Raw genomic sequence first — 27,083 nt, forward strand, 5'->3', positions numbered from 1 at the left:
TGATCCAACTGTTATTTTTATTTTATAGTAAATTGTAAAATATTTCACCATATTCACAGTTCAGAATTATATTTACTAGATTTATAACAAATTAAAAAATACTTTCCAATTGATAGTGAAATGAGGTATTAGTAATTGAAATGTTATCACATAAACGTTATTAGAAATACTGTCAACAATAAATCAAGCACATTCGTTTTTGCACCTATTAATCAAAATTGATTAAATGTTCTATTAATTAGGTTTTTATATCAAGTAAATTGATTATGAATACGAATAATCACTGATTATAATTACTAACAACGATGATCGCAGGACTGGTTTCAAATAATTAGCTTTTCGAAGCATGTGATTTCACGTATGAATTTCACGCCTATAACAGTCTGTATTTTTATCAATTTTGAAACATATGTACAACTTCTAACTAGAATGTATGACACGTGATGATTTCAACATACAAACTTTCAACTTTACATTTATCAACTGTAGCGTTCCCTCTGTTTAAACAGTTATCAAAGGTACCAGGATTATAAACGAGAAGAAGAAGATACCAAGGAACATTCAAACTCATAAATCTTAAAAAAACAGACAACCCGTTGAATAAACAAATAAACAAACAAACAAAAAACTTAAGACTTGGACTGTGCAACACGAGCACCACAAAAAACTGTTATTGATCGTGTTGCTCAGTCTTTAGTTAAACTGAATTTGGAAAAACATTTTTGGTTCTGAATGCACTTCAACTTTGTACTTAACTTAAGAAAAAAAGATGTGGTATGATTGCCAATGAGACAACTCTTTTCAAGTCCTTAAAGAGACAAAATGACACAGAAATCAACAACTATTAGTCACCGTACGGCTTTCAACAATGAGCAAAGCCCATACCGCATAGTAAGCTATAAAAGGCCCCGAAATGACAATGTAAACCCATTCAAACGAGAAAACTAACGTCCTCATTTATGTACAAAAAAATGAACAAAATACAAATATGTAACACATACACAAACGACAACCACTCAATTACAGACTCCTACATAGAGAATATGGTGGAGGTAAACATGCTAGCGGGAAACCAATCCTTAACTTGCCCTTTTTTAATTGTTTTATTCGAGCGTCACTGATGTGTCTTTGTATAGGAAACACACGCCCATTTAATACGTTACGCTTATGTATTTAAACACTATTCTGACTTCATTCTCAGAGATGTGCTCCTTATACATTCAAACAATGTTAACGGTCAATATCACGAAAAGACATGATAGGTGGGCCGATGCTATGTGTTGGTGTCACAACATGTTTTCGCGGTTTTAAATATTTTAGTTTTACTTTTCACGGATTGTTTTGCTTTTCCTATTGCGACATTATGCCCAAGTGGTCGTCTGATGCATGCATTGCGAGAGACGCCAAACCACTTGTCGTAATATATACAACTTAATAGACATTGCTTTGTTGTATACTATAGGTTTATCACTCAAAACACGCCAACTAAAACAAAATTAACATTGAACTTAGATATCAAAACAAATGAAGGGAGAAAAAAGTGTACCAATATGGTTAAGCTTTTATTGTTATATTCTTTTGTTTAATTGTTACATTAGTATAAATAAGTATGCACTTGTAGAGAAGTCTCTTCACGGCTATGTTTTAATGTAAATGATGAGCTTAACATTATGTTAAATCAACAATATAACTCCAATCAATTCTTGTGTTATATTTTTATAAATGTTGTGATTGGTAAAAACAAAAATATTTGTTAACACTAGAAATTCAGGCAACGACGTAAATAAATTTTCATTTTGGGGTTCAAATAATAAATTCATCCTATTCCTATATAGGTTAGGAAACGTTGAATTTTGAGATAAATACTAGTTCAAATATAAGCTGCATTTGTCCTCGGTTCGAAACGTTCTCTTGTTATGCATCAGACAACCGAACGATCCGTTATTTTAATCAACCACGTAACAAGAAAAGAAAACTAAAACTTTCAGTACCTCAGTCATATGCATCGTGGTTAAGTTTATCTTCACACAAAACCATATGTTATTGATCATTTTTGTTTTATAATACGTTATTAATTAACAGGACATTGCAGATTTTTAACAAGACTATATCACAATTTAATAATTCATTTGTGACGATGAATTAACAATTTTATTTCCAGTGCCATATTGCAGTTTATTTCATTTCATTCCTCGTTGTCACATAAAATGACATGTTAAATACTGTCATTTGCTTTGTATTTCAATGTATGTATGATAAATCTATAATCGCAGTTTTTGTTGAAATATCTGCAGTTTTAGCATTTATGTGATATTAAGCATTTTCAAAAGAGTCGTCTAAAGCTTCCATCGAAGGTCATTCAGATTAATTTATAGAACAAGGTCTTCAAACTCAGCGTTTAACATTTAGTAGCATTGGATTTGCTCTTATTTTCGTCGTTTGCTTTGTATTTCAATGTATGTATAATAAATCTAGAATTGCATTTTTGTTTAATTATCTGAACTTTCATTTATATGATATTAGACATTTTCAAAAGAAACTTCTTAGCTTCAATCTAAGGACATTCAGATGAGTTCATTTAACAGGGTCTTCAATCTGAACGTTTAACATTTAGTAGCATTGAATTTGCTCTTTAAAAATATTTTCGCATTTGTGGGACGTTTAGTTAAAATTTCCTCTTACACTCCGTCAACAAATCATTTCGTAGATATATATCAATAACATATTATAACATATGAAACATGTTCTTATGAAATTTCTCAATAAACGTAAGTGAACAAATTAACTACATCTAAATATATCATATACACATATCGTTTCATATTAACTGTACATCTTTATACAAGAGTGCTTATAAACGTGATGTTCAACATTATCTTGGACAAATCTCTGCCACAAAATTACCAAATACGTTCAGTTCATATAAAACAGAGAATGTTATCACAATTACATAGGCAGATAAACAAACAATCCCAAAAGGTTTACTTAACGTCCATTTTGTAAAGAACATGGCCAGCAATAAAAACACGACTGTTGATAATAGAGTTATAGATGAGTAGATTAGTCCTTCACTGCTTATTTTGACGTAGTCACCATGATTGACTGCCGCTGTCTCAATCAGCCAAGGAAGACCAAGGCAAACCAATATATCAAACACATTACTTCCAATAGAGTTTGCAACTGCCATATCACCAAATCCTGTAAAAAAAAACTGCAAATTAAGAGATAAAGAGCAATTGCTTTAAAATAAGGCACCAGTGGTTTCCAGATGCTGAAATCTCAAAAATTCAATAGAATAAAAAGAAAAATCAACATAAAAAGAAAAATTACAAAAATACTGAACTCCGAGGATAATTCAACGGAACGTTCCTAATCAAATAGTATATTTTTTTTATTTTTTTTGTCAACAAACAAATACCAAGGGAATCACATGAACTTCAAAGGAGCGATTCAAATGTGTACTCATCTCCTGCCACGCATACCTGACACGCCTTGCAAAATCCGGAATCAGTCAAAACGCCTAAATCAGGTATATAACATAAATTACATATTAAACGACTATTCTGATATCTAAGGAGGTAAGAACAAGAATGTGTCCCCAGTACACGGATACTCAATCCGCACTATCCTTTTCTATGTTTACTGAACCGTGAAAATAGGATAAAATCTCTTATTTGGTATTAAAATTAGAAAGATCATATAATAGGAAAAATGTTTACTAAGTTTCAAGTTGATTGGACTTCAACTTCATCAAAAACTACCTCGACCAAAAACTTTAACCTGAAGCTGGAGGAGCGGACGGACGAACGAACGAACGGACGCACAGACCAGAAAACATAATGCCCATAAATGGGGCATGAAACCAATTCGTTATGGTGACTGTTAAACTTGTGTAGTGTCAATTTCAATCGTGTATTCTCATAACTCTGTTTGGAGATATTTTATCTATGGCGTGAGCATATATGTAAACGCGATACAATGGGAAGAGAGTATTTTTATTGTTAAAATTGAGGTCGACATTTGAATAGTTGAAATCATCACATTTGTCATAGATATTTTGTAACAGTTGTGCAATAAGATCATACTAATTTATTTTCAAAATATTCTTTTAACATTTAAAATTGCACATATCATGACCTGACTAACTATGGCCTGTTCTACCTTATCTGCGCTGCGTTCATTACAGGAAACGCTTGCACTTCGGTGTTGAAAAGAATATCAATTATACACAGCTACTTTTGCATAGGTACTAAAATCTGTAGTACCGGAAAACTACTTTTAATATTCAGTTCTATTTTGTTACTTTAAAATTATTGTAATATTTAGGTACCTGAATTTTACAGTACTTAATTTGTACTTGAAATTTAGGTACTACAGATTTTTGGTTACTACCGTTACATTTTCGGCATTTTGAAAGTTTTTCTATTTCAAATCTCTTAAATTTATGATTTTCAAACATGGAATATTGTATTATTTCTGTACCAAAATATTTAGTACAAATCAAGTACTGTAAAATACAAGTACCTAAATATTACAATAATTTTAAAGTAAAGAAATAGTACTATATATTAAAAGTAAATTTCCAGTACTACATATTTTTAGTACAAAAATAGCACCTATGCAAAAGTAGCTGTGTATGGTAGTTGTTATAAATTAACTGTTTGCACCAGTATGAATTATTCGAAATACTAAGAATTTTCTTATCCGAGGCATAGATAACCTTAGCTGTATTTGGCACACCTTTTTGGAGTTTTGGGCCCTCTTCAACTTTTTACTTGTTTGACTTTCTTAGTATTTTGATATAAGCGTCACTGATGAGTCTAATGTAGACTAAACTCGCGTATTGCGTCTCAAATAATAAGCCTGGTACCTTTGATAACTATTTACGCCACTGGGTCGATGCCACTGCTAGTGGACGTTTCGTACCCGAGGGTATCACCAGTCAAGTAGTCAGCACTTCGGTTTTGACACAAATATTAATTATATTATATACTTGTTTGACTTTCTATTTTGATCTGAGCGTTACTGATTAGTCCTATGTAGGCAAAACGGGCGTCTGGCGTTTGATAACTAATTATCATGAAAATTCAACCAGGGTCACTTTTTTTTTGGGGGGGGGGGGGGGTGAGTTCATGCAATTCCTTCAGATTATTTAACTTGATAATCAGCTTGATATCAGAGCAGTTTTAGCTTTTTCATATCTCTGTTTTTAAATATTTACAAGCCCAACCCATTAGTCATACAACGAACGGCTACTAGTAAATCAATTTCTTCTTTTTCAGCTTACCGTCTCTTGATACAAACAAGCTGGCCAAACAATCGGGTACACTTGTTCCTGCCGCTAAGATTGTTAACCCCATAACGGTATCTGCAATGCCTAGGGAATCTCCTATAAATAATAATAACATAGTGAAATGATGAAGCATATGATAGGACTAGAAAAAAACCTTCCTTTTCTCTCTGACATTACACCATCAGAAACTAGAGCATCACACAATATGGTATCATATCGTAAATATCAAATGTACCTGCAATTTTTATAGCTTGTATGCATCACGTGTTTCACAATCACACACATTGATACAAAAGTATTAAGGTTTTTATGTTTCTTTTGACATATATCTTATTTTGCGTTTTTTTCTTCCTGGTGGTCACTATAACATGAACTCCATGAAGTCCTTTAGCGTTATTGTTTCTTCAAAATATTAAGCAAACTAAGCTGTGCGGAGGTAATAGAATACCGTGTGATTGGTCTTGTGAGCGCTACCATAGGTACAATTCTTTTCATATTTTTTTTTATGAAATTTACATTAAAGGTCTATTATACCAGACTTTAACTTTAAGCGCTTAAATGAACTCAATGATCGGCGTTGCTTAGCTATTTAAAGGAGTAATGCTCCTTGGAAATGAATTGTAAGCACTATCATGCCTGTATTACTTTTAGAATGTGTTTTTGTGTAAAATATTTGTTGATTATCTAATACATTTTCAAGATTACCTGCTATTGTAATCATCCAAACCATTACATATGAGAAACCTGCAATCCACACTACTGACATGATAAAAGTCAGAGGGTACATCTTCCTCCATCGCCCTGGTAGCCTGCAGTCCGGTATACTTATATATAATATTGCCTTTACGGGTAGCATGGTTACCCAGAGGATACGAGCAGGGAAAGATATCGGTATCAGCCATGGTGATTCATATTCTTTACCTTCAAGAATTTCACAATTTAGTATAAAATGAGAAAAAAACAGATGTAGTGTGAATGTTAACAGAACTAAATTTCATTAATATGTGTTGTGCTTTCTTGTTTACATCAAAAATAGTGTTACTGACTAAAACAGCAACATTATCACAGGGTCGTTGTAGACAAAGTTGAAACAATTTGGTTGGATACTTATCAATCATATGTAAGGGATCTGGAAACACCTCTTGTTGGGGTGATGTTTAGAAAATAAAAACTAATGATTACACTAAAACGTGAATTACGATGTTTTTTCTTGTTTGAACTGATTCATATTGTGTCATGTCAGGACATTTTAAAATAGTCTATACGGTATGGGGTTTTACGAAGTTGTTCAGTTTGTATAATTTATAGCATTTGGATGTTAATATATAGTTGACAACCCATCTCCTTATTTGATTTGATATATCTATATCATGAGATCAATATAGTCCAGTTTAACATGCATAAGTATTTATTATCGTAATATCATTTGATACGTTCAACTCTTTCGCTGAAAGAACGATTATTTATTTTGTCTAGATTTTATGATCCTCAATGCTCTTCAACTTTGTATTTGTTTGGCTTTATAAATATTTTGATAAGAGCGTCACTGATGAGTCTTATGTAGACGAAACGCGCGTCTGGCGTACTAAATTATAATCCTGGTTCCTTTGATAACTATTTACACCACTGGGTCGATCCCACTGCTGGTGGACGTTTCGTCCCCGAGGGTATCACCCGCCCAGTAGTCAACACTTCGGTGTTGACATGAATATCAATAATGAGGTCATTTTTATAAATTTCCTGTTTACAAATCTTTGTATTTTTCGAAAAACTAAGGATTTTCTTATCCTAGGCATAGATTACCTTAGATGTATTTGGCACAACTTTTTGGAATTTTGGATCCTCAATGCTCTTCAACTTTGTATTTGTTTGGCTTTATAAATATTTTGATATGAGCGTCACTGATGAGTCTTATGTAGACGAAACGCGCGTCTGGCGTACTAAATTATAATCCTGGTACCTTTGATAACTAATTAAACATCAAAAAGGACATTGTTTTAGTTACAATATGTCAGAAATTAATCGTGAGGAGGTAAAGAATTTAACAACATTGTTACACTGCAAAATAAACAGTGTAATAGAAAATGTAGTAGAATATTAACCAGTATAGTGTGTTATTTTCGCGGATAGACCAAAATCACAAAAATAAATTCTGCCAATTTAAAAATGTACATGCAAAGATATTGATAAAAGTTTAATAAAAAATAAAAAATAATAACCGCCAAGACTTACTATCTTTATGTCCTTCGTGGGGAACACTCTCGTGTGTTCCTGTAAAGGATGTTTCTACCTCATCGTGTTTACCGTCTTCCACATCTTTGACGGAATCTTTAGAAGTATTATACACACCATTGCCTATCTTTTGTGAACCTGTCAAGGACTGAGTTTCATTTTGTGATGGAGGATCTTCTGGAATATGTCGGAGTTTTCGATAAAGTCTTTCAAAATACTCTTCGAGATCTTTATTCCAGTACATTATAAGAATGTAGCCAAGATACAATAAAAACATAATCAAGGCTTCATACCTGTAAATTCAAGATTGAGAGACGTTCAATTATGAGTTGTGCGTGTCTTTTAGTAAGACTTTCATTTCTATGTAAACTTTTATTAAGTGGTAGTGTGAAAACCTACTAATCATTCATAAGAAATAGTTTCTACATTATCGCTTTATATGTCGCAGGCAAATTACTTTGTCGCTTCGGAAAAGTTTCACAAGCATGTATTGTAAAAGTTCACAAATATTGTGGATCTTGTCTTTTTTTTCCATTTAAAAAAAATATTGAAAAAACTGATTCCATAGCTATTATTTAGTTGTCTTTTTTTTCAAAAACTCTTTCTATAGATTGACGCTTTTATTTTCATGTCAATAAAAAAACGTAAAATGATCGACTAACTGATTGTCAAATTTGGCAGTTAAATTAGAGTCAGCAAAATTAATAACAGTCGCCAAAAATCAAAAAAGGGATCTCGCAGCGCAAAAGGTGGTAAAATGTGATAACCTAAGGGTTCAATTTCTATTTATCAGTCTTAAATTATGTAGCTCAAGAGAAGATATTTTCAGTTCATGGTGGTGTCTGTAAAATTTAGAATGGTTGACTTCTACTAGACTTCTTTATACCCTTAGTATGATATCGTCCTTGGTATGATATCTTACACAAAACCCAAGATCTGGAATATCACACCAACTTTGAAATTCAAACTCCACATGTGGGCGCTGATGGAATAATTTTACATAGAAACGATAAGTTCGAAATTAAAAGTAAAATGATCTGTGTTGTCGTTAAAAAACGACCTTCATTGCCAATATGTTGATGTGTGTCAAAACATGAAGCAGACTTAACTGTATCTGTTGTATATTTAATTTCAAATCGATGATATTTATACGAATGACATAAACACCAGTTTTGAATTATTAGTGAGAGAGCATCATCTATATAGCGGAATGCTAGCTTCCAAAATTAATTCTTCCAAAGAAGTTCCAGTATGTGTTTTCTATGAATAAAGGAATAAGTCGGTAACAAGAGGGGTACAGTTGGCGTTCAAATCTTTGGCTTAGAGTGTTACCGATAATTGTAAATCAAGAAAGGCGCTTCGGACGCATGACATGTATTTTCGTATAGTTTTGTAAGACAGAAGTAATAAAACAGATGTATATTTTACCAGTCTATTTACGGTTTCGATACATCTAATTGGAATGGTTTTTATAAGTAGCATTCAATGATACATAAATATATACTTTCTACGTACTTAATAATTTTTCAGTGCATTTTTGTAAGTAAATATTAGTTTTTCCGAAAAAACTTAATATTGATATGTTTGAAAATTTAACTTTTAATCAAATAAACTTACCAGTACACTTTGCCATTTTGTATGACAATCACTAGAGTAGCTACAGCAATGATATAATATACACAATCTCTTAACATTGGCCACCATGTTAGATTAACTACCTTCAAAATATACTAAATTATGAGATTTGTGCAATCTACAGTGCAATCTATAGTTTGAATTCCAGATAAATAAAAGTAGTATCGAATTGCTGTGTTTGTACGAACGCTTAACTCAACCAAAAGCTTGAACTTTATTCGACTTAATAGTGTTTTTTATTGATCTTGAAGGAAATCAAAATATGTTTTGACTAGCCGTGGTGTAGTGGTTAGTGCATCGGACTACTAACACAAAGGTTCCTGATTCGATTCCCGTCAGGGATGAAAATTTCAGGGGCTGAAATTTCGGCTCTCCATTGACACCATTTGCGAGTATAGTCGTTTCCCAATCTACTTTAAATAAATATGTTTAAACTTAACTAAAAATATTAAAAATAAATCTCAAAACATGGCTGGATTTTTTATATTTCTTGCATCTAAAAGAGAGTTGGTAACGTAATATTGATATAGCCGATGGTCAGGAACTGTCGTTAGACTATTTGAAAATTGGCAAAAAGCTTTGTCATCTGAGTCTTTATAAAATGATGTAGATGCCTATCATTTAACTTCCGGATAATATGAGCCCCGTATCTAAACAATACGTTTATGGTAAAAAGCATTTCAATCTATCGATGAACTTACCATTCCAGAGAATAAAGCACAAACTCCAACAATGAACAGAATGTTAAAGACTGCCGATCCAACAATTGTACCTACTCCTACGTCGCTCTTTGAAATAAATACCCCTACAAAGAATAAGCTATAATATTGGACATCAGTTTAAGCTAAAACATTCCGGTTATTCTAACTTCAGTTCTTGACTTAACTCTCAAAAATAAAAAAGATATAAAGATAAACAACCAACATCATTTTCTACTTATATATTACAGTATAAATTGTTACAAGTCGTTTCAGGGTTATATAATTATTTGTTTTTTTTCTAATTTGTAAGCAAGTTTGACCGGATCTAAAATTAAAAAAAACAATCTCTAATCTATTTCACTGAATAAAACATTATTGATTAAATACTGGAAAAAAGTCCTTGAAACGATCTTTCAAATTGTGTCCTGCATTATCAGTCCACATATTTCACTACAAAATGAAAAGTTGTTGGTAAAAAATAATCAGAGGGCCACCGACTTCATATTTGTTATTGTTGTTGTTGATTTATCAATTATATATATATATGTCGTCGCAGACACAACTGTCGAAATAACGTGCTTTGTATGTTTTTACAGTGGGGTTCGTGTTGCTCATTCTTCAGTTTCCTATGTAGTGTTGTGTGTACTGGTCTTCTTTACGTCTTTCAGATTAGTTAGTTTTTTGCCATGATGCGTTAGTTTTTCGTCAATTTATGAGTTTGAAGGTCCCATATACATCGTCCGACTTTTTTGTATGGTATATCAATTCAAACAAAAAAGAGCATCGGTTACTTTCTTACCTGAATCTTAAAATTGTGCGTAAGTTTAAGGTAGTAAACCTGATTTTGAATTATGATTAATCATATTACCTATCAGCGCTGTGAAGAATTCTGGTGCAGAACTTCCTGCGGCCATAAAAGTGGCACCAGCCACATCCTCTTTCAGTTTTAATTCTAAAATAAATAATAAATTATTTAATAATTTGATATGTAATAAATTAAAGGAAACAGAAGTGTATTGTGTATTTCGAGTTAAATATACTCGGCAGAATATCTTTGTGTTTATGAATATAAATCTTGTTTGTACTCGACTCAAAAAAGGATGTATTCATGTTATTTGATTCATACTAAAACAATGTGTCGGAAGTACATGATAATCTGATATAATACATATCCTGTATCGATATTGGCCCATATTTCTGCAAACCATATATCATGTATCATATATCATAACATATATCAGAAACAAACAGAGGACGTATTCCAGTTATGGCTTGAAAATATATACAAGGTTGAATGGTTCTTATAAAAAAAAAGAAATTCCAAAAATGTATCCTATATGTGCATAGTGCATTAATTGATTGTGGTAAGACTACCAACGACATTGAATGTGTTAACATTAAATATACAGATGACTGCATTAGTGATGCTTACTTCATATAAGAACAGGAGATGTATATTATTGGGCTTGTATGGTCAAAACAGACGAAACGTTCGAGCATAACCAAGTGGTTGCAAAAGCCCTCAAAGATATTAGGTTTATAATTTATAATATTAAGCGCGCGTTAAATCTACACAAAACACTCACAGTTTAAACAGTGGTATACTACTGTTGCCTTCATTCATATAAAAATAAATTGTCCAATCAATGAAAGAGAATTGAAACCTATAAATTCCAAAAGTTGTGCTAAATCTACTCAAGGTCGTCTATCTCTGGTGTTAGATAAACATAACAGTTTCGAATGATTTTTCAATTTCCACTAAATGATCACCTTAATGCTATGTCATGTGAACAGAGGAGTCGGTATATCCACGTGGAAATATATCCTTACGTAGATCGAGATATTGACCCGTTGAATTTTAAAAAAAAAAGAGTTTAGTTTGAATACGCAAAACGCTCATTTTCTACATTATTAAGAATTGTTTATGTAGGTAAATTTGAAATAAAAGAAAAGAAAATCAATAAACATGGAAACCTGAAGCCATTTCGTTTCTTTCTACTCATAGTCGTAAGATAAACTTTGGTTTAATAATTATTTTTACATTAATTATAACATAAACGGTACCAATGTGTATGCACCAGATGCGCATTTCGAAAATTAATGTTGAAATAAAGTACATCATTTATTTAGGTATTTACCATACAATTATGCATATCATAAAGTAAGGACTAGGTTTACATTTCTTTCATTACAACTAATGAATACGTTCAAGACTGATACTCATCACAATAACAATCGTTTGTAGGAAAATAATATCACCCAAAATCAATGATGATGTTCTTTATTTAAACAAGTCAAAAGTAACTTTATAATATTTTTTTCAAGATTATTTGTCTTTTTGTGTTGTTTACAAAATGTATTGCAATATTACCATTTTTATCTGCATGTTTTGTGTATGTATATTAAATGGTTATCTCGATTTTTATATCTTTGGTAAATAACATTGGTTTATTTACTTTAATGATGAAGTAAATCATCATAATCATAGATGTTCGACATATTTTCTACCCTTGTATATATTACATGTATCTATATCAAATATGTGTGCCTTTAAGATTACAATTCTATATTTATTATTATTATTACTTTAATAAACAAAATGTTTATCGGCAAGATTTGGTAATGTGTCATATCTTTCGAAGAAATACAAAAACAGCATAAAACTTCGTCAATATATTCCTTGTCCGACTTTGGTCATACTTTTTTGTCCTTTTTAGTTTATAAAAGCTATTTATACCCGTTGTAATTTCAAGTATGTTGGCTTTGAAGAGGCAAGAACTGTCGAAATGCGCATCTGGTACAGAAAAATTGGTACCGTTAATGGTATTCACCTTGTATATTATAAAATTTGTGGTAAAAGATAAAGGGTGTGCAGCGAACACGTTACCTTACGTTATATCTTCTTGGGACATACTGGACGATTTGACAGAAAAAAGCAAAATCACCAAAACGGAGAATAGGTACTTTTACTAAGTACGCTTATAACAGAAGCATGCATTTGATGTTCAGAAGTTGATGTGGCTCATAAGTATTTTTCGTTTCTTGTTTTTTTTATATAGATTAGACCGTTAGTTTTCCCATTTGAATGCTTTTACACTTGTCATTTTTGGGACCCTTTGTAGCTTGCTGTTCGGTGTGAGCCAAGGATCCGTGTAAAAGACCGCACTTTGACTTATAATGGTTAACTTTTATAAATTGTGACTTGGATGGCGAGTTATCTCATTAGCACTCATAACACATCTTCTTACTATCTAAGACTTCTATGTTATTGTACAGTTTGACATCACTGTCATTATTATGCGCTTTACAATACAATTGTAGGTCTATTATATAAGAACTTCATAGATAACGTGGTTAAACAAGAGAAGTCGGGATTAAATTAAATTATCCGTATTTTCCTATCTTATATTCAAATTTAGAAAAATAATTATGTAGATGAAAACTCACCATCACAAATTACTTCTAGGGAGGCAACAAAATAGTCGTCACAAACAATTGCCAGTGCACCAAATAAATACAAGGCAATAAAAATGTGGAGAAATACTCCGCCATCTTGTGTTTGTTCTAATGTGAAGAAATTGCCTGGAAAATTGTCCACAGATCTTGGGATGCAATCTGTAGTGTTATCATCGTCTGTAAAAGATAATTTGAAAGTAATAGTACATTTATCATCAAACTTCGACAAAAATAGCTAAAAATAAGAAGGTGTGATAATATGATTGCCAATAAGACACGAATCGACAAGAGACTAAATGACGAGGATGGGTTCTTGTAAACAGTTACACGCCACCTTGTGGATTTCAACAATGATCAGATGTCTCATTTTCACACTACGAGTTATTTTTGAACAATTGCTTTTCCAGATTCTAACTATATCTTGTCAAATCTGTTGCCATTTACTACATTCCTAATATTTTATATCAAAGAATATATGTTTACAACATGACACATACTTAATAGAAAACAAGGGACATTAAGTAACGATATAAGTTCTGTTTGACCATGCCAGTGGCGGATCCAGAGGGTGGCGTAGAGGGCGTACGCCCCTTTGCTTGGACTTTTTTTTGTAAAATGATTAATCAGACTATACTTCGTGATTTTGCCATTTCCGTGTAATTTAATTTTTATGCGACAATTCTTTACTTATAAAAAGATATTTTTTCGCTAATATTTACTAATTATGTCAAAGTCATATTATTCGCTATGGTGGAGTTGACCACTGCGTCAAAAAAACGTCACTCGGTTATTTTGAAATTCAAATTACAGTACCACATTGCTTAGGCTTAGGATGACAACCATGATACTTTCTAAGCGACACAGGATTGAGCAAGAACGAAGTGACTTCTATTTCATAATTCAACCAAAAAGAAAGTAAAACTCTATTACACTCTCAAGAAGAAGAAAAATCCACAGCAATATTTTTTACCTACGAAAACATGTTTAACCCCAAACGCCCCAGCCTATTTTAAATAACATGATAGCTGAATAATGATCCCCAGTCAGTATAAGCTCTAGATAGATTTAAAATCTAAAGTACGAACCATTTGATTTGAGGACGCAGTCTAAGGTATTTGAGAGAAAAAAATCTGACTCTGATTTTTGCATTAAATAAAAATTATGGCCATATCTGGATTGAAAACAATAATCATGTCCACTTTTTTGCTATTAGAAACGAAAATTTCCAACAAAATTATTTAGCATTAAATGATCAATAAAAAACGGGACGTATTTTTTTTAGGCCGGGGTTTGCATGTCTGACGGGAATGTCTGTTTCGCCGAACTGATATATTGAATACTAACTGAATACTACTGAGTGTGACCTTTATGTCTCCATTTGTCGACCGTCATTCATAAATTCGTTGTCATTTCAGACTCATTTGTAGCCTTTGGTTGATTTGGAACCCCTCAACTCCCTTAATTTTGTTGGGTGACATATACCAACCAAACATTTGGATAAAAATTGCTTGTTTGATTTTTTAAACTCGTGTCAGTCGTATTGTAAATTTCATGGAACAGCCCGGCGTATTTCTTGTTAACTGACAAATCCCACATCAAATATATCAGTACATAGCTTTGGATCCATACTAACATTTTATGATAGACAATCAATAGGGAGAATACAGCATACAAACATGTTCAACCCTGACACTTACTAAGCAACTATAGAATATACATGCCCCGTGTCAGGAACCGTTTAAAAAGTGAATTTTACACTTATTATATGTTTTTTAACCAAAAAAAGGGTCCCAAAATTTAATAAAAACTCCCCCCCCCCCACACACACTTTCAAAATTCCTGGATCCGACCCTGCATGCATTGTTGATGTAATTACACAATGTCTTTATTGTTGAAACGGACGTTTATGATTCAAATAAATACTTTACACAGTGCAGATACTATTCTTACGCTATCCGGAAGTCGCGATTTTCGAAGCGATGATTTCCAACTGGCTAACAGGACGGTTTTGCCTACGGTGACTTTTCTCATCATTTGTTTAATCCTATATCTATAAAGTGCTTTGTACATCTTCAAGGTATGTATAGCATCTTAAATATGAGTAATGGTAACAAAAACATGCATTAGAATATAAAATATACGTGTGCAACACACCAACTTGACAGAAAAAAAGTGAAATCGATGGAAAATTTTGCTCTCTTAGTACAAAGCAAATAATCTTTTTTGGCAAATATTTGCATTATTTTACAGTTAAATACATACTGTTTCAATATTCTTTTCGTATTTAAGTAGAATATTCGTATTTCCCATAAAAAAAATATGTTTTCCTTGAGGATCCAAAAATAAATTACTGTACGATCAGTCTAGAACTGACTGTATTCTAGAAGCGATTTCAGATTTTTTGACTGTATGACCAGTCGTGATTTTGAAAAAAAACAACGGCAATTTGAAGTACGTGACTATAAAGTGTAATTTCTTTCATCAGACAAAACAAATATATTTCTGATGATTTTTGTAGACGGCAAAATAATTGTATTTTTGTTCCGTCAGTCTTATTCAAAATCAAATGCCTAAAAAGCAATACACGATTCGCTTTTTGTAATAGTGTATCGTTGCAGTTATCTGTTTAGCTATTACATTTTTAAAGACTATTTTCACCGTCCGCCGTTGACCAATTGATGATAACATACATCAAGCTTGTCTCTTTTAAAATTACAAAAAATGGATAAAGAAAGCTTTGCGTAGGGGGATAATTCATGTGATATAATTTGGGCAAGTTTACAGAAATCATTACCTGTATCAATATCGAATGAATTTAAAATGAAAAGGATTTTATCAGTTTACTTAAAGCGATTTCTGGGTTAATCCATATATGTCATTGTACTGATTGCATTTGTTGATTGCGTGGCAACTTGTGGAAATGATAATAATTTGTTATGTACTTTCACCCTTTATAACAGGATTTTCCAAAGAAAAAATTGGTTGGTAGGTTGAGGTTGGTGCAACCATTAAAACGTTTTTGTATAACAATATTAATTAAATCTGTGTGTATTTGTACACTTTTAAGTATAACGGAGGACATTTCTGAAACTCATATATACAACAAACCTACCTTTTATTTTAGCAACATTTAAACATCCTTATACTTAATGTAGTAAGTCGAGTACACCCTATCAAGCTAAAACATGTTTCATAACTTTTCAAGATGTGAATTTATTGAAATCTATTTGTGTTATTTAGAAAAATGCCACCTTATAATGTATAGTAAATAACTTTGAAATCACCACTAGAATACAGTGAAATAAAGACTGATCATACAGTTACAAAATATACAAGCGAGACTGATCGTACAGTGAGAAATTGAAACAAGTGTAATTTTCTTATTTCTGTCTTCAAAGATCTGGTTGAAACTTTTACCACTACTTGAAATAATACTTAGTATAGTTAATTAAATCGGGTGTTTACGGTAATTTGTACACTAAAAGGGTAAAACGATTGTTTTAAGGTCCACCGACTGATTTTCCTTAGTGATGCACTTGATGCACTTGAAAATCTCTTGATTATGGCAAGGCTACGAATAATGAACGCGCTGAATTTAGTTCTAAACCATTTGAGAATATCGATGTCGGGTGAATTAATCATTAAGCAATGTACAAATTTAAAATGTGATCCAAAAAGTTCTCGCTTCGAAAATCGCGACTTCCGGATAGCGTACAGAATAGTATCTACACTGTGCTTTAGATAAGTAGTGTTTGGGCCAAGAACAATAAGATTTTGAAAAAATAATATAAATTGATAGATTGACTGGGCATACCAATAAAACGAATTATATATTTTCAATGCACTAATATTACAACATTTTAATCTTTAGTGTATCATTACGCAATAAAGTTAAAAAGTGTGAAATGTTTCAATAATATAAATAATCATCAAACCTAATTATTAACCTTATAGATTCAATGATAACATACATACCAAATGACCTAGTATTCCAAATAAAAGACAGTTGAACACAGTTTTGCTAGCTTTCATAATTTTGAGACAAAAATAATTATGAATTATCTCAACCTTTTTTCCTCGATTAAAACCTCATATTTAAGAATCATACATCAGAACCTGTCAAATAGTTCAAGGTAATTTTTTTTCGACAATCACAGATCGTTATTTGGAGTTTAACAACGACGAAAAAGTTCGTGAAATCTGTATTGTTATAGGTTCCTGGGTATGTTACTACTTCTCATTAAAAGATATTAGTATTAGTAAACTGAGTGTGTGGGTTGTAAAGGAAATAAGTGCATTTTTGCGTTTGTCCCAAGTCAGGAGCCTTGATCTGGCCTTTGTTAGTCTTGTATGATTTTTAGTTTTAGTTTCTTGTGTATAACTCGGAGTTTAGTATGACGTCCATTATCACTGAACTGGTATTCATATTTGTTAAAGGGCCAGCTGGAGGACGCCTCCGGGCGCGGGAGTTTCTCGCTGCATTGAAGACCCTTTGGTGGCCTTCGACTGTTGTCTGCTCTATGGTCGGGTTGTTGTCTCATTGACACATTCCCCATTTCCTTTTTCAATTTTATTAAAGACTGTTTTAAGATAAATCAAATCTCAATTGCCTGAAAATTGAAAACATTTGGGCATTTCCGGAAATTTTTACATTTTCTTCCAGTAAGGAGTTTTTTGATAATCATTACAATGTCTCATATAGTTTTGAACTGACAACTAAAACAAAAAGCGACAAAAAATACCAGAGGGACAGTCAATCTCATATATAGAAAAAAAACTGCGCAATAAAACTTATTGTGAACTAATGTGTTCTGGATTTTTCTGCTCCACTGCTGGTGTTCCTGTCGTTTTGCTTAATCGACTAAAAAAAATGTGACTAAGGTATTGGAAATGATAAATCTACATCACTAGATTAGTTGAAAAATTCTACTTCATACTGATGAGAATGAAATTCTACGTCATACTGATGAGAATGAAATTCTACGTCATACTGATGAGAATGAGGGAAATACTAAAGTGCTTTAATTTTGCGACTTCAATTTATTTTCACTGTTATTATAACCAATAGTGAATATTTTTAAATTCCATATATTTAATTAATGGCTATTATCTATTTTGAATTTATTGAACCATAAAACTAATTATTTTAAAATAATTCAAATAAATTATTGCCATTCATTATAAATAAATTTCTATCAAAAATAAGGCTCAAAGAACGTTTTATATTATTTATATAAACAATAACAACGTACACACATGTTGGTGTATGAATACACAACGTCAGAGTGGGCATGTCGCCATCAAAATTGACAACATTGAAAATAAAACTAATTATTTTAACCAATCAGAAGACAGTAAATACACCAAATTTATCTATTATATAGTTATAGTTATGCATAAGATTGATTAATAATAAACACCATTTGGTATCCCTGTAATTGAAATCGACAAAAATAACCAATTTTAATTAAATTATTTAGAAAAAAAAATTTCGAACGTTTTAATATTACCAGAATTTAATTTCCGCGATATACATGAAACTGTTTTATATTCGTCAATTTGACACTAGTCAGTCGTGTATTATAAATAAAGACAACAGTAGTATACCGATGTTCAAACTCATAAATCCATGGACAAAAAACAAAATCGGGGTAACAAACTAAAACTGAGGGAAACGCATTAAATATAAGAGGAGAACAACGACACAACACTACAATGTAACACACACAGAAACGGACCAAGCATCAGACAAATCCCACGAGAAAAACAAATATAACATCAAAACCAAATACATGAATTTGGGATAGACAAGTACCGTGACACGTCTTATCGCAATGTGAATTTACACTCAAAATTAAGAGAAAACATACGATGCAACGTTAAAATGTTACACACACAGAAACGAACTTGGTACAGGACATTGTACTAAAGTCATAATATTAAAGTCATAATAAACAAGTGACTGGGGAAATAATGTTATTCCAATTCTTGAACCAATGCATACAAACATCATAAACTTAGTCTTCTGTGCACGATTTTATTATTTTTTCGAATAAAAGATTAGGTTCAGTAAGGCCCCTTTTTGGCCCCAAAATATAGCAGTTTTACAAAATTGTTAAAATGTATACTTTTAGTTATTCATAGGAAAGTAAAATGCTTCTGCTACATACATATGGGCTGTTTTTGACAATACAATGCACATATATCGGGTACTAGCATCATTAAGTCATGCTAAATTACTGAAATCTTCACAATTTTAGCATTTTAGTTAAATTTTAGACGGTTTCCCTCTTAAATGAAAGTGGCCGCATTCGTGTTCATTCTTAATATTGAAATGCAAGTTGTATTTTATGATAATACATAACATATATAATGGTTGTGGATGAACACGGATGCGGCCACTTTAATTTTTGACAAAAACCATCTGAAAAGTGACATTTTTGGGCATATTTGATAGATTTTTCATATTTAAGCTATAATCGGAGCGTTTTTAATGAGTAAATCAGTTAAAATCTTTCACATAAACTTATTGAATCAACTGAAATAGACACTTAAGTGTTTAAAAAGTGTCTAAAATCTTTCGTCAGATGAACTTGAAATTTGAGGCCAAAATCGGCCCTTACCGGACCTTCTCCTTTCGTATAATCGTCAATTCGTTTTTCAATCGGTCGGGGTTGTTGTGAAAATATGGCAGGTTCGTGTTTTGAAGCCGAAGTTTAACGATTGTCACCTGTTTGTCAACAAACAACAAAAAAAACATGGATATTGAGCACGTGTTTAACATGTACGATCAGATAATAGTTTATTTTAAGGACATCGATGCGTATTGCGATCACCGGATTTTTACGAGATGGGTTACACTGAGGCCACTTTGCATACGGAAAATATGTCGGGGAAGCAATTAAAATACAGTAAACTTCTTCTAAATATGAACAAATCAAAGAATTTTCGTTAGAAAAAAGTATATTTTCATAAGTTTTATAATGAAAACTATCCATTGAGTTCATGATAAAAAACATATGCATTATTTTTTTTTAATTTCAGGTTTCTTATGACTTTAATAATATTTATATCTTTAAATTTCGTCCTTCATGTATATTTTTCCAAAATGCCCCAAACTTCTTGCTTTGTGTGCAATTTGAATAAACAACTGACCAAACAATAATTTGTGGTTATTATCTTTAATATAGATATAGGTGGAGATAAACTGTAAACAGCAATAATGTACAGCAAAGTAAGATATGCAAATAATTCTTTATAACTAAATTGGTCAATTGCCTCCCTAAGGAGTTACTGCTCTTTATAATAAAATTTTACATCTTTCTTGTATTTTTTGTCAGTTTTTACAAAAATCTTCTCTACAAAATACAGGGCCATATTTAACAAAACTTTTCCACAATCATAATTGGGGTATCTAGTTTACGAAATATGTCCGACATGGCTAATCATAGAACATAGTGGTAAAGTACAGTTTTTGGCTTATATATATATATTGTAGCTAAAGAATTTCGAGCAAATTTTATAACGGGTAAAATGTTTAACAGGTTACGATCTATCTTGCACAAGACCGCTTTTTTTCGTATATAGTTCCCTTTATTTATAGTGTATTTTTTCTTTATTTTTTTCTTTCCATTTCTCATACATTTCTTAGTTTTTATTGGGTGGAAATAAAAGAACAGAGCTGAAATAAAATTTTGGATGTTTAAATTTAATGTTAACTGATTTTGATATGGAAAGAGTGTTAGGCCAGGTGCAAAAAGTTAATATTGACACTTTTCGGAGCATCTCTTGACTTGCCTATAGGGGTATAGATGTGTATTGGCCAAATTTGTATGATGTAAAGATGCAATTTTCTGAAAATTGAATATATTTCTGGACTTGTACTATACATTACGCACACACAAAAAAAAACACAAAAAAACACCCAGGAATTTTAATGCATCAAAACGTTATAAAGAACTGATAGAGAAAATAATTGTGGTCACGGGCCGTCCTTAAATTGTCGACACAGACAATCCGTTGTTGGTTTGTTGCCCCATTATTAGTAATGTTAAGGAAATTTTGAAGTTTTTGGTTATTATCTTCAATATCATTATAGATTGAGATAATCTTTAAAAAAACGCAATAATGTACAGTAAAGTATGATTTACAAGTAAGTCAAGAAAAACAAGGGGTTATTGCCCTTTATAGTCAAATGTTAACAGTTTCTCGTATTTTTTTTTTGTAATCTTTTGTAAAAATCTTCTCCTCTGACACTACTGGGACATATTTCCACAATCATCATTTAGGTTATTTAGTTTAAAAAAACATATTCGATGACCCCGCTTCACAACAAAGATTGCGGACGTGGTTAAATATAGAACATAGTGGGTAAATTCAAGTTTTGTCTATTATTCTGATTATAGATAACTATCATAAGTAGAGGAAATCTGAAATGATAAAATTGTTAAGAATGTTGAGTTCTACAAATTTTCCATATAAGTCCAAGTGTTAGACGATTCTCTGTCCGATGTATTGCCCTCAAATGACAAATTTTACCGCTTTTTTTCATTTTTGTCTATTATCTTGCAAACTATTATAGATATAGAGAAAATTTGAAATGCAGGTTAAAGATCTCCTTAGAGCCTCTAGTCTAATTTAACTTGGAGTTTGGTATTTCTAGATATTACTACTATTACAAGACAATAGCTTGAGAAGATCTTTGAACATTTCATTTCACTTTTATTATGTTTGGGGTTTTTTCTTGTATGCTAAAGTTTAGGTTTTAAAAAAAAAATCATGTATTTAAAAAGCAAGCTTTTTAATTAAAAACGTGTTTCCATTTGCACCGGGAAAAATCTTAGACTATAAACAACATTTCCACAGATTGCCGGAAAAAGAGTTTAACAGTATTTTTAATTCTTTGATGTTTATATTTACAGACTGTGAAATAAAGCATTGGTTCAATGCTCATATTCTGCCCTTTAAAAACAATAACCTTACACTAATGACGATTCAAGGGACACAGTTCACAGACGGCAACCAAACATCACAAAAAGCAAAAAATATATAAAAGGTGATGCAAAACTTTTAGTAATTTTGTAAAATTAAACATGCGTAGGTCAGTTATTTTTTTTTCTCTAACAAATTATGTCAAGTTTAAATGAGTAACAATCAAATTGTGTAGCCAGTAAAAAAAATGTTTTTATATAACCATGCAAATTGACGAATACATTCAATTTACTAAAAACATGAAATATTAAGATGTAAAAAAAAAATAATAACTCTTTTTACCAAAACGTTCCAACATAAAAAGTTTATATGAAAAGAATCTAAAAACTTTCGTATTTCAAAATTACTGTCCAGTCTTTATCCATCTTCCATTCTACCCACCCTAATTTCACTTTTTTCCTTCTTTCCTAAACCCATAACTACGCATGTAATATATATCAACCATTATTATATTTTTTTACCACGAAATATTTATCTGGTTTATACATTCCTGCAATAACATGTAACGTCTTTGAAGTTTTGGATATAACAGTAATATTACTTGTTCAAATATCATTTTAAATGTTCATACCTGACCTCTTCCCTCGTTGACAATTTTCAAACATACAGTTTTTGCACAATTTTTTTTATATTAGTACCATAAAAACTGTATTCAGACCTGATTGAATTCGATTTTTAGTTTGATTTTATTTCATTGTTTGACAGACAGTAATCACAGAATTTGATTTTTCATGGGGTTTTTTTTCTGTATTAATTGCTTCAGGTTATACACTTCAATATGCCATTTTGCGGTTTTTGAGGTTAATTTAACAATTAATATTCAATAAAATATCATTTATGAACAGTACTATGTAGTGCATGGGAAGTTTACTTGATAAAAGTTTTTGGGAAATCCAGAAGGCGTTAGTACATTCTACGCAAAAACAGAATATATTTGATTTTATAACTACAGAATGATGAATTTGTATTCACATACATTTAAATCGACATTATCAAGGCTTACATTAGATTACATGAAATTAAACTCATTATGGGTCGACTGATCTATGTTAATAATGTCATAAGTTTGTCTGTATGTTTCAGAGAATCTAAGTACGTAAGATTGGTCTTCTTAAATATTATTATCAATTTAAAACTATGTCAATGAAATATTTCAAACTGAAATTAAAAAAATTCTATGAACCCAACAATAATTACTGTAAGGAGAACGAAGCCTACTATTCGTGAAAAAAAACCCAGAGAAAAAATATAACATTCAACGACAGACAAGTGTAGAATGTTAAGCTTTGTTTTGTTTTGTATTGTTTTGTTTTGTTTTGTTTTGATTTGATTTAATTATTTTCTACCACAAACGCATTAACCATCCTATACAATCAAAAATAACGTTGAGGAAACAGCAACTGCCAAGTCCTATCAAACATTTCAAACGGCAATGTAAAATCCGTTAATTCAAGTTTAAGTCAGATTGCAGGCCAACTATTCAAATAACATAAAAAAGGAAAAGTATTCCACATCTCTCTCCACAAAATACCGAAAATCTTTATGCCAAATAAGATCATCAACAAAAGAGGGACGAAAGGTACCAGAGGAACATTCAAACTCATAAATCGAAATTAAACTGATTTAACGTCATGTTAAAATAGAAAAAGACAAACAGAAAAACAATAGTTCACAGAAAAAAATAAAGACTAAGCAACAAGAACCCCACCAAAAACTGGGGTGACCTCAAGTCCTCCGGAAGGGTAAGCAGATCCTGCTCCAAATGTGGCATCCGTCGTGGTGCTCATTTTAGTACAGAAATGCAATAAGTCTAATTCGGTAGGTCAAATTCATGAAAAGGGAACAGGATTGTGACGTTAAGCACGATATTGCGTCTCAAATGGTAACGTCAAACTTTTACATTTTACGGCGATTACAGATAATTTTGGATAAGTTTTGTATTTCGCTTGCAATTTTTGTTTTGCATATGAATTTGGATACTTCTTATAATGTTTTGTTGTACTGAATATGCATTGAATATTTCCCAATGAAGGTAACGTAAGCAACAAACAACAAAATATATCGTATTTGGGTAATGCATATCTTTATGAAATGAGAAGATATATACGGTATGATGAGTGCCAATGAGACAACTCTCTACCAGAGATCAATTTACATAAAACGTATTAAAGTGCAATGTTTTCCCATTTAGATCCGAAAAGGAGGAGGATATATAGTTTGCTCTATAGTATATAAAAAGTTTGTCGAGAATAACAAGTTAAATGGGTCTTGCTTATAAAATTCGCTATACTTTCTTTAATAGCGGTACAATTAGATTATGAAATGAAACGATTGTCAGAAAAAAAGGTTAATTATAATTCATCTCATATGTTTACAAGCTTTGATGATGTGGAGAGGTATGTAGCCACGCTTTAGGCCAAATTTTATTTTCACTTTCAATTCTATACACATGAATCTTATTGCAGAGAAATGAAAAAAAAAATCGCTGTCAGTTTACGCTTCCCAAATTTGAAAATTTGATAAATATGATTTGTTATCCTCTTGTGATACAAAACTTTTTCACATCTAAAAGAACAAACCCAGTCATCGGATTTTTTTTAATGATACTTTGTGGTCTTGTTGATAGTATCTGACTATCAAGAAAATTATATCCGAGGAACTATATACAGATGATCCACCATAAATAGCGTACCCCGAATTGACAACGTTGAAAACGTACGAAAATCGTCAAGTGGACAAACTTGCAAGACATTTCATTTCTTTGAAAACGAAGTCGTTTTGACTACGCAAGTTATCAAAACTTATGTAGCTGTTTTGTAAATTTAAAGCACAATTACGGAAAAGGACTATTGAGCATGCAACTAATCTAAATTTTCAATAAATAACGTCGCAAATGACAATTTATTTGTTAAAAACGGCTAAATCCGACATTGGACATCTTGCAAGACATTTGCCAAAAGCCGTTGCATTTTTATATGTAGTGTGAGTGCTCCAAAAATTCGATTTTGATATGGTCTATGTATGCACATATGTGAGCCGAATCTATACAAACGAAATATCATATAATCTTATATTTTAAAACCTATAAATTTTGATAACTTAACATCTTCCAAAATCTGACCAAAATGAACACTACTTGTTTTTGCCAAAAAATAGCGTTGGTCGTTTTAGAAACGCATATCCAGTAATATTGTTATACTTTATATATGAAGCATATCATTCATTCGAATTTTCGTGGATATAACACTTTTTTGAAGAACACAAACACCCCTGCTAAAGTGATTATGTGTATAGTATGTTACGTCTGACACGCATATTTTTGACGTTTTGTCAATATGTTGTCCTTATTTTAGACTAAAGTAAAATATGATAAAACAATTTGTACTTTTTTAGGAATAGTATTTACCTGTCTAGTCTATGGATATAAGTTTTATATAACTTAACTGTTATGATTTTATAGAAAAGCTGTTTATTAGTGTGGACTGGTTGATTACAGGGTATTGACGCAATAACGTGCGTAACGTCTGTAGCTACAACTCAAATAACATATCCGCTATAATTATCTATGAAACGGATATTCCATAACAGTCAACCAATTCGTGATGGCGTTATTTTACGAAGGGATGATATTTACTTCACCATTTGGAATTCTTGTTTTAATAGATATCTAATAGACTTTGTGTTGCAAAATTAAATCCATCTTATAAAAACATAATATATACAACTTCTTTTATCTAAATATGGTAGGTATAAAACCGATTGATTGTTGTGTAAAAGTTGTCCAAAAGACTGGCCATCACTAATCTTGTCCATTCGGGTACTTGTGTCTATACTAAATATATCATATACAACATCTATAGTTACCTTCAGATAAATCCCTCTTATGCCGTTGATGTGTGTGATGTTGACCACCACTAGCCCTATAAACAAGGGTGCCCAAAACAACAAGTGTATAGAGAATCACTAAAATCCCAAGTTTTAAATAACGTCCGTTTCTTTTACCGTGATATCTTTTCATTTTCCGTTTCTTCACAAATCATATAATTACTATAAGAATTATCCTCCATATAAATATAGAATGTTATCTGATACACATTGTACCCGGTTGATAATAGAAACATCTCAGTGCAAGATCATGTGTTATAACAATTTTATCATCGTTTTATTTAATTAATTCACCGACATAAAGGTTTGCATGCTATAACAATAATTGAAAACGACGCACAAGTTGGGAAAATATAGCACGACAGGTTGCTACTATTGTAATGGAGGCGTTTATAGGATAGTTTCATATCTATCTAATAATATAGATACGTAGTAATAACTCTCATTTAATATTCCATACAAGAAACGTTCATGTTAATTCAGAAAATGTATTTACAAATATGAAAATGGTAGTTATTCGTCGTAAAATAAACCAATTCCCCCATTGAGCCTCAATGATATGAATATCTTCACTTTGATTATTTTCATATTTATAAAAAATGAACTAAAGCATTCAATCACATTGAAGACAACAAAAGATATTAATTTATTTGATAAAAAGATCTTTATATATTTTATTATTACCTAATAGACAAAGAAAACCTTGTCACATTAACATAAAATCAATAAAGAACGACCTGGTTAACCAAAACACAGTAATCAACAAGATAACAACAGCTATTTATACCTTACACGGATGGAGGATGATTAAAAGTGGCTATTCTACTGCCGAATTCCTTATACGGTAGAAAAGGCAGGTTTATTTATACAAAGCAATCATAGGAAAACAC

At 31.5% G+C, this 27,083-nt stretch overlaps 1 protein-coding gene across 1 annotated transcript; it reads right to left on the reverse strand.

Moving 5' to 3' along the window:
• Positions 1-26,836, reverse strand: LOC139513172 (sodium/potassium/calcium exchanger 5-like). Its single transcript, XM_071301452.1, has 9 exons — positions 26,173-26,836; positions 13,309-13,494; positions 10,730-10,813; positions 9,862-9,965; positions 9,143-9,243; positions 7,526-7,818; positions 5,999-6,214; positions 5,288-5,389; positions 1-3,198 (listed from the first exon to the last, which is right to left on the reverse strand). Exons 1-9 carry the CDS (start codon positions 26,324-26,326, stop codon positions 2,873-2,875), a joined length of 1,566 nt encoding a protein of 521 aa, XP_071157553.1. The 5' UTR covers positions 26,327-26,836; the 3' UTR covers positions 1-2,872.
• Between the last annotated feature and the right edge of the window lie 247 nt (positions 26,837-27,083).

This window comes from Mytilus edulis, chromosome 2 (genome assembly GCF_963676685.1).
Source record: "Mytilus edulis chromosome 2, xbMytEdul2.2, whole genome shotgun sequence".
NCBI classification, from domain to species: domain Eukaryota; kingdom Metazoa; phylum Mollusca; class Bivalvia; order Mytilida; family Mytilidae; genus Mytilus; species Mytilus edulis.

Bases quoted from the DNA above. Each gene is read 5' to 3' on its own strand.
- LOC139513172 (XM_071301452.1), bottom strand. From the start codon at position 26,326: ATGAAAAGATATCACGGTAAAAGAAACGGACGTTATTTAAAACTTGGG. The intron at 10,814-13,308 runs GTGAGTTTTCAT...TATTTATTTTAG, and splicing joins CCTAGAAGTAATTTGTGATG to AATTAAAACTGAAAGAGGAT. The intron at 5,390-5,998 runs GTAATCTTGAAA...TATTATTTATAG, and splicing joins TTGGATGATTACAATAGCAG to GAGATTCCCTAGGCATTGCA.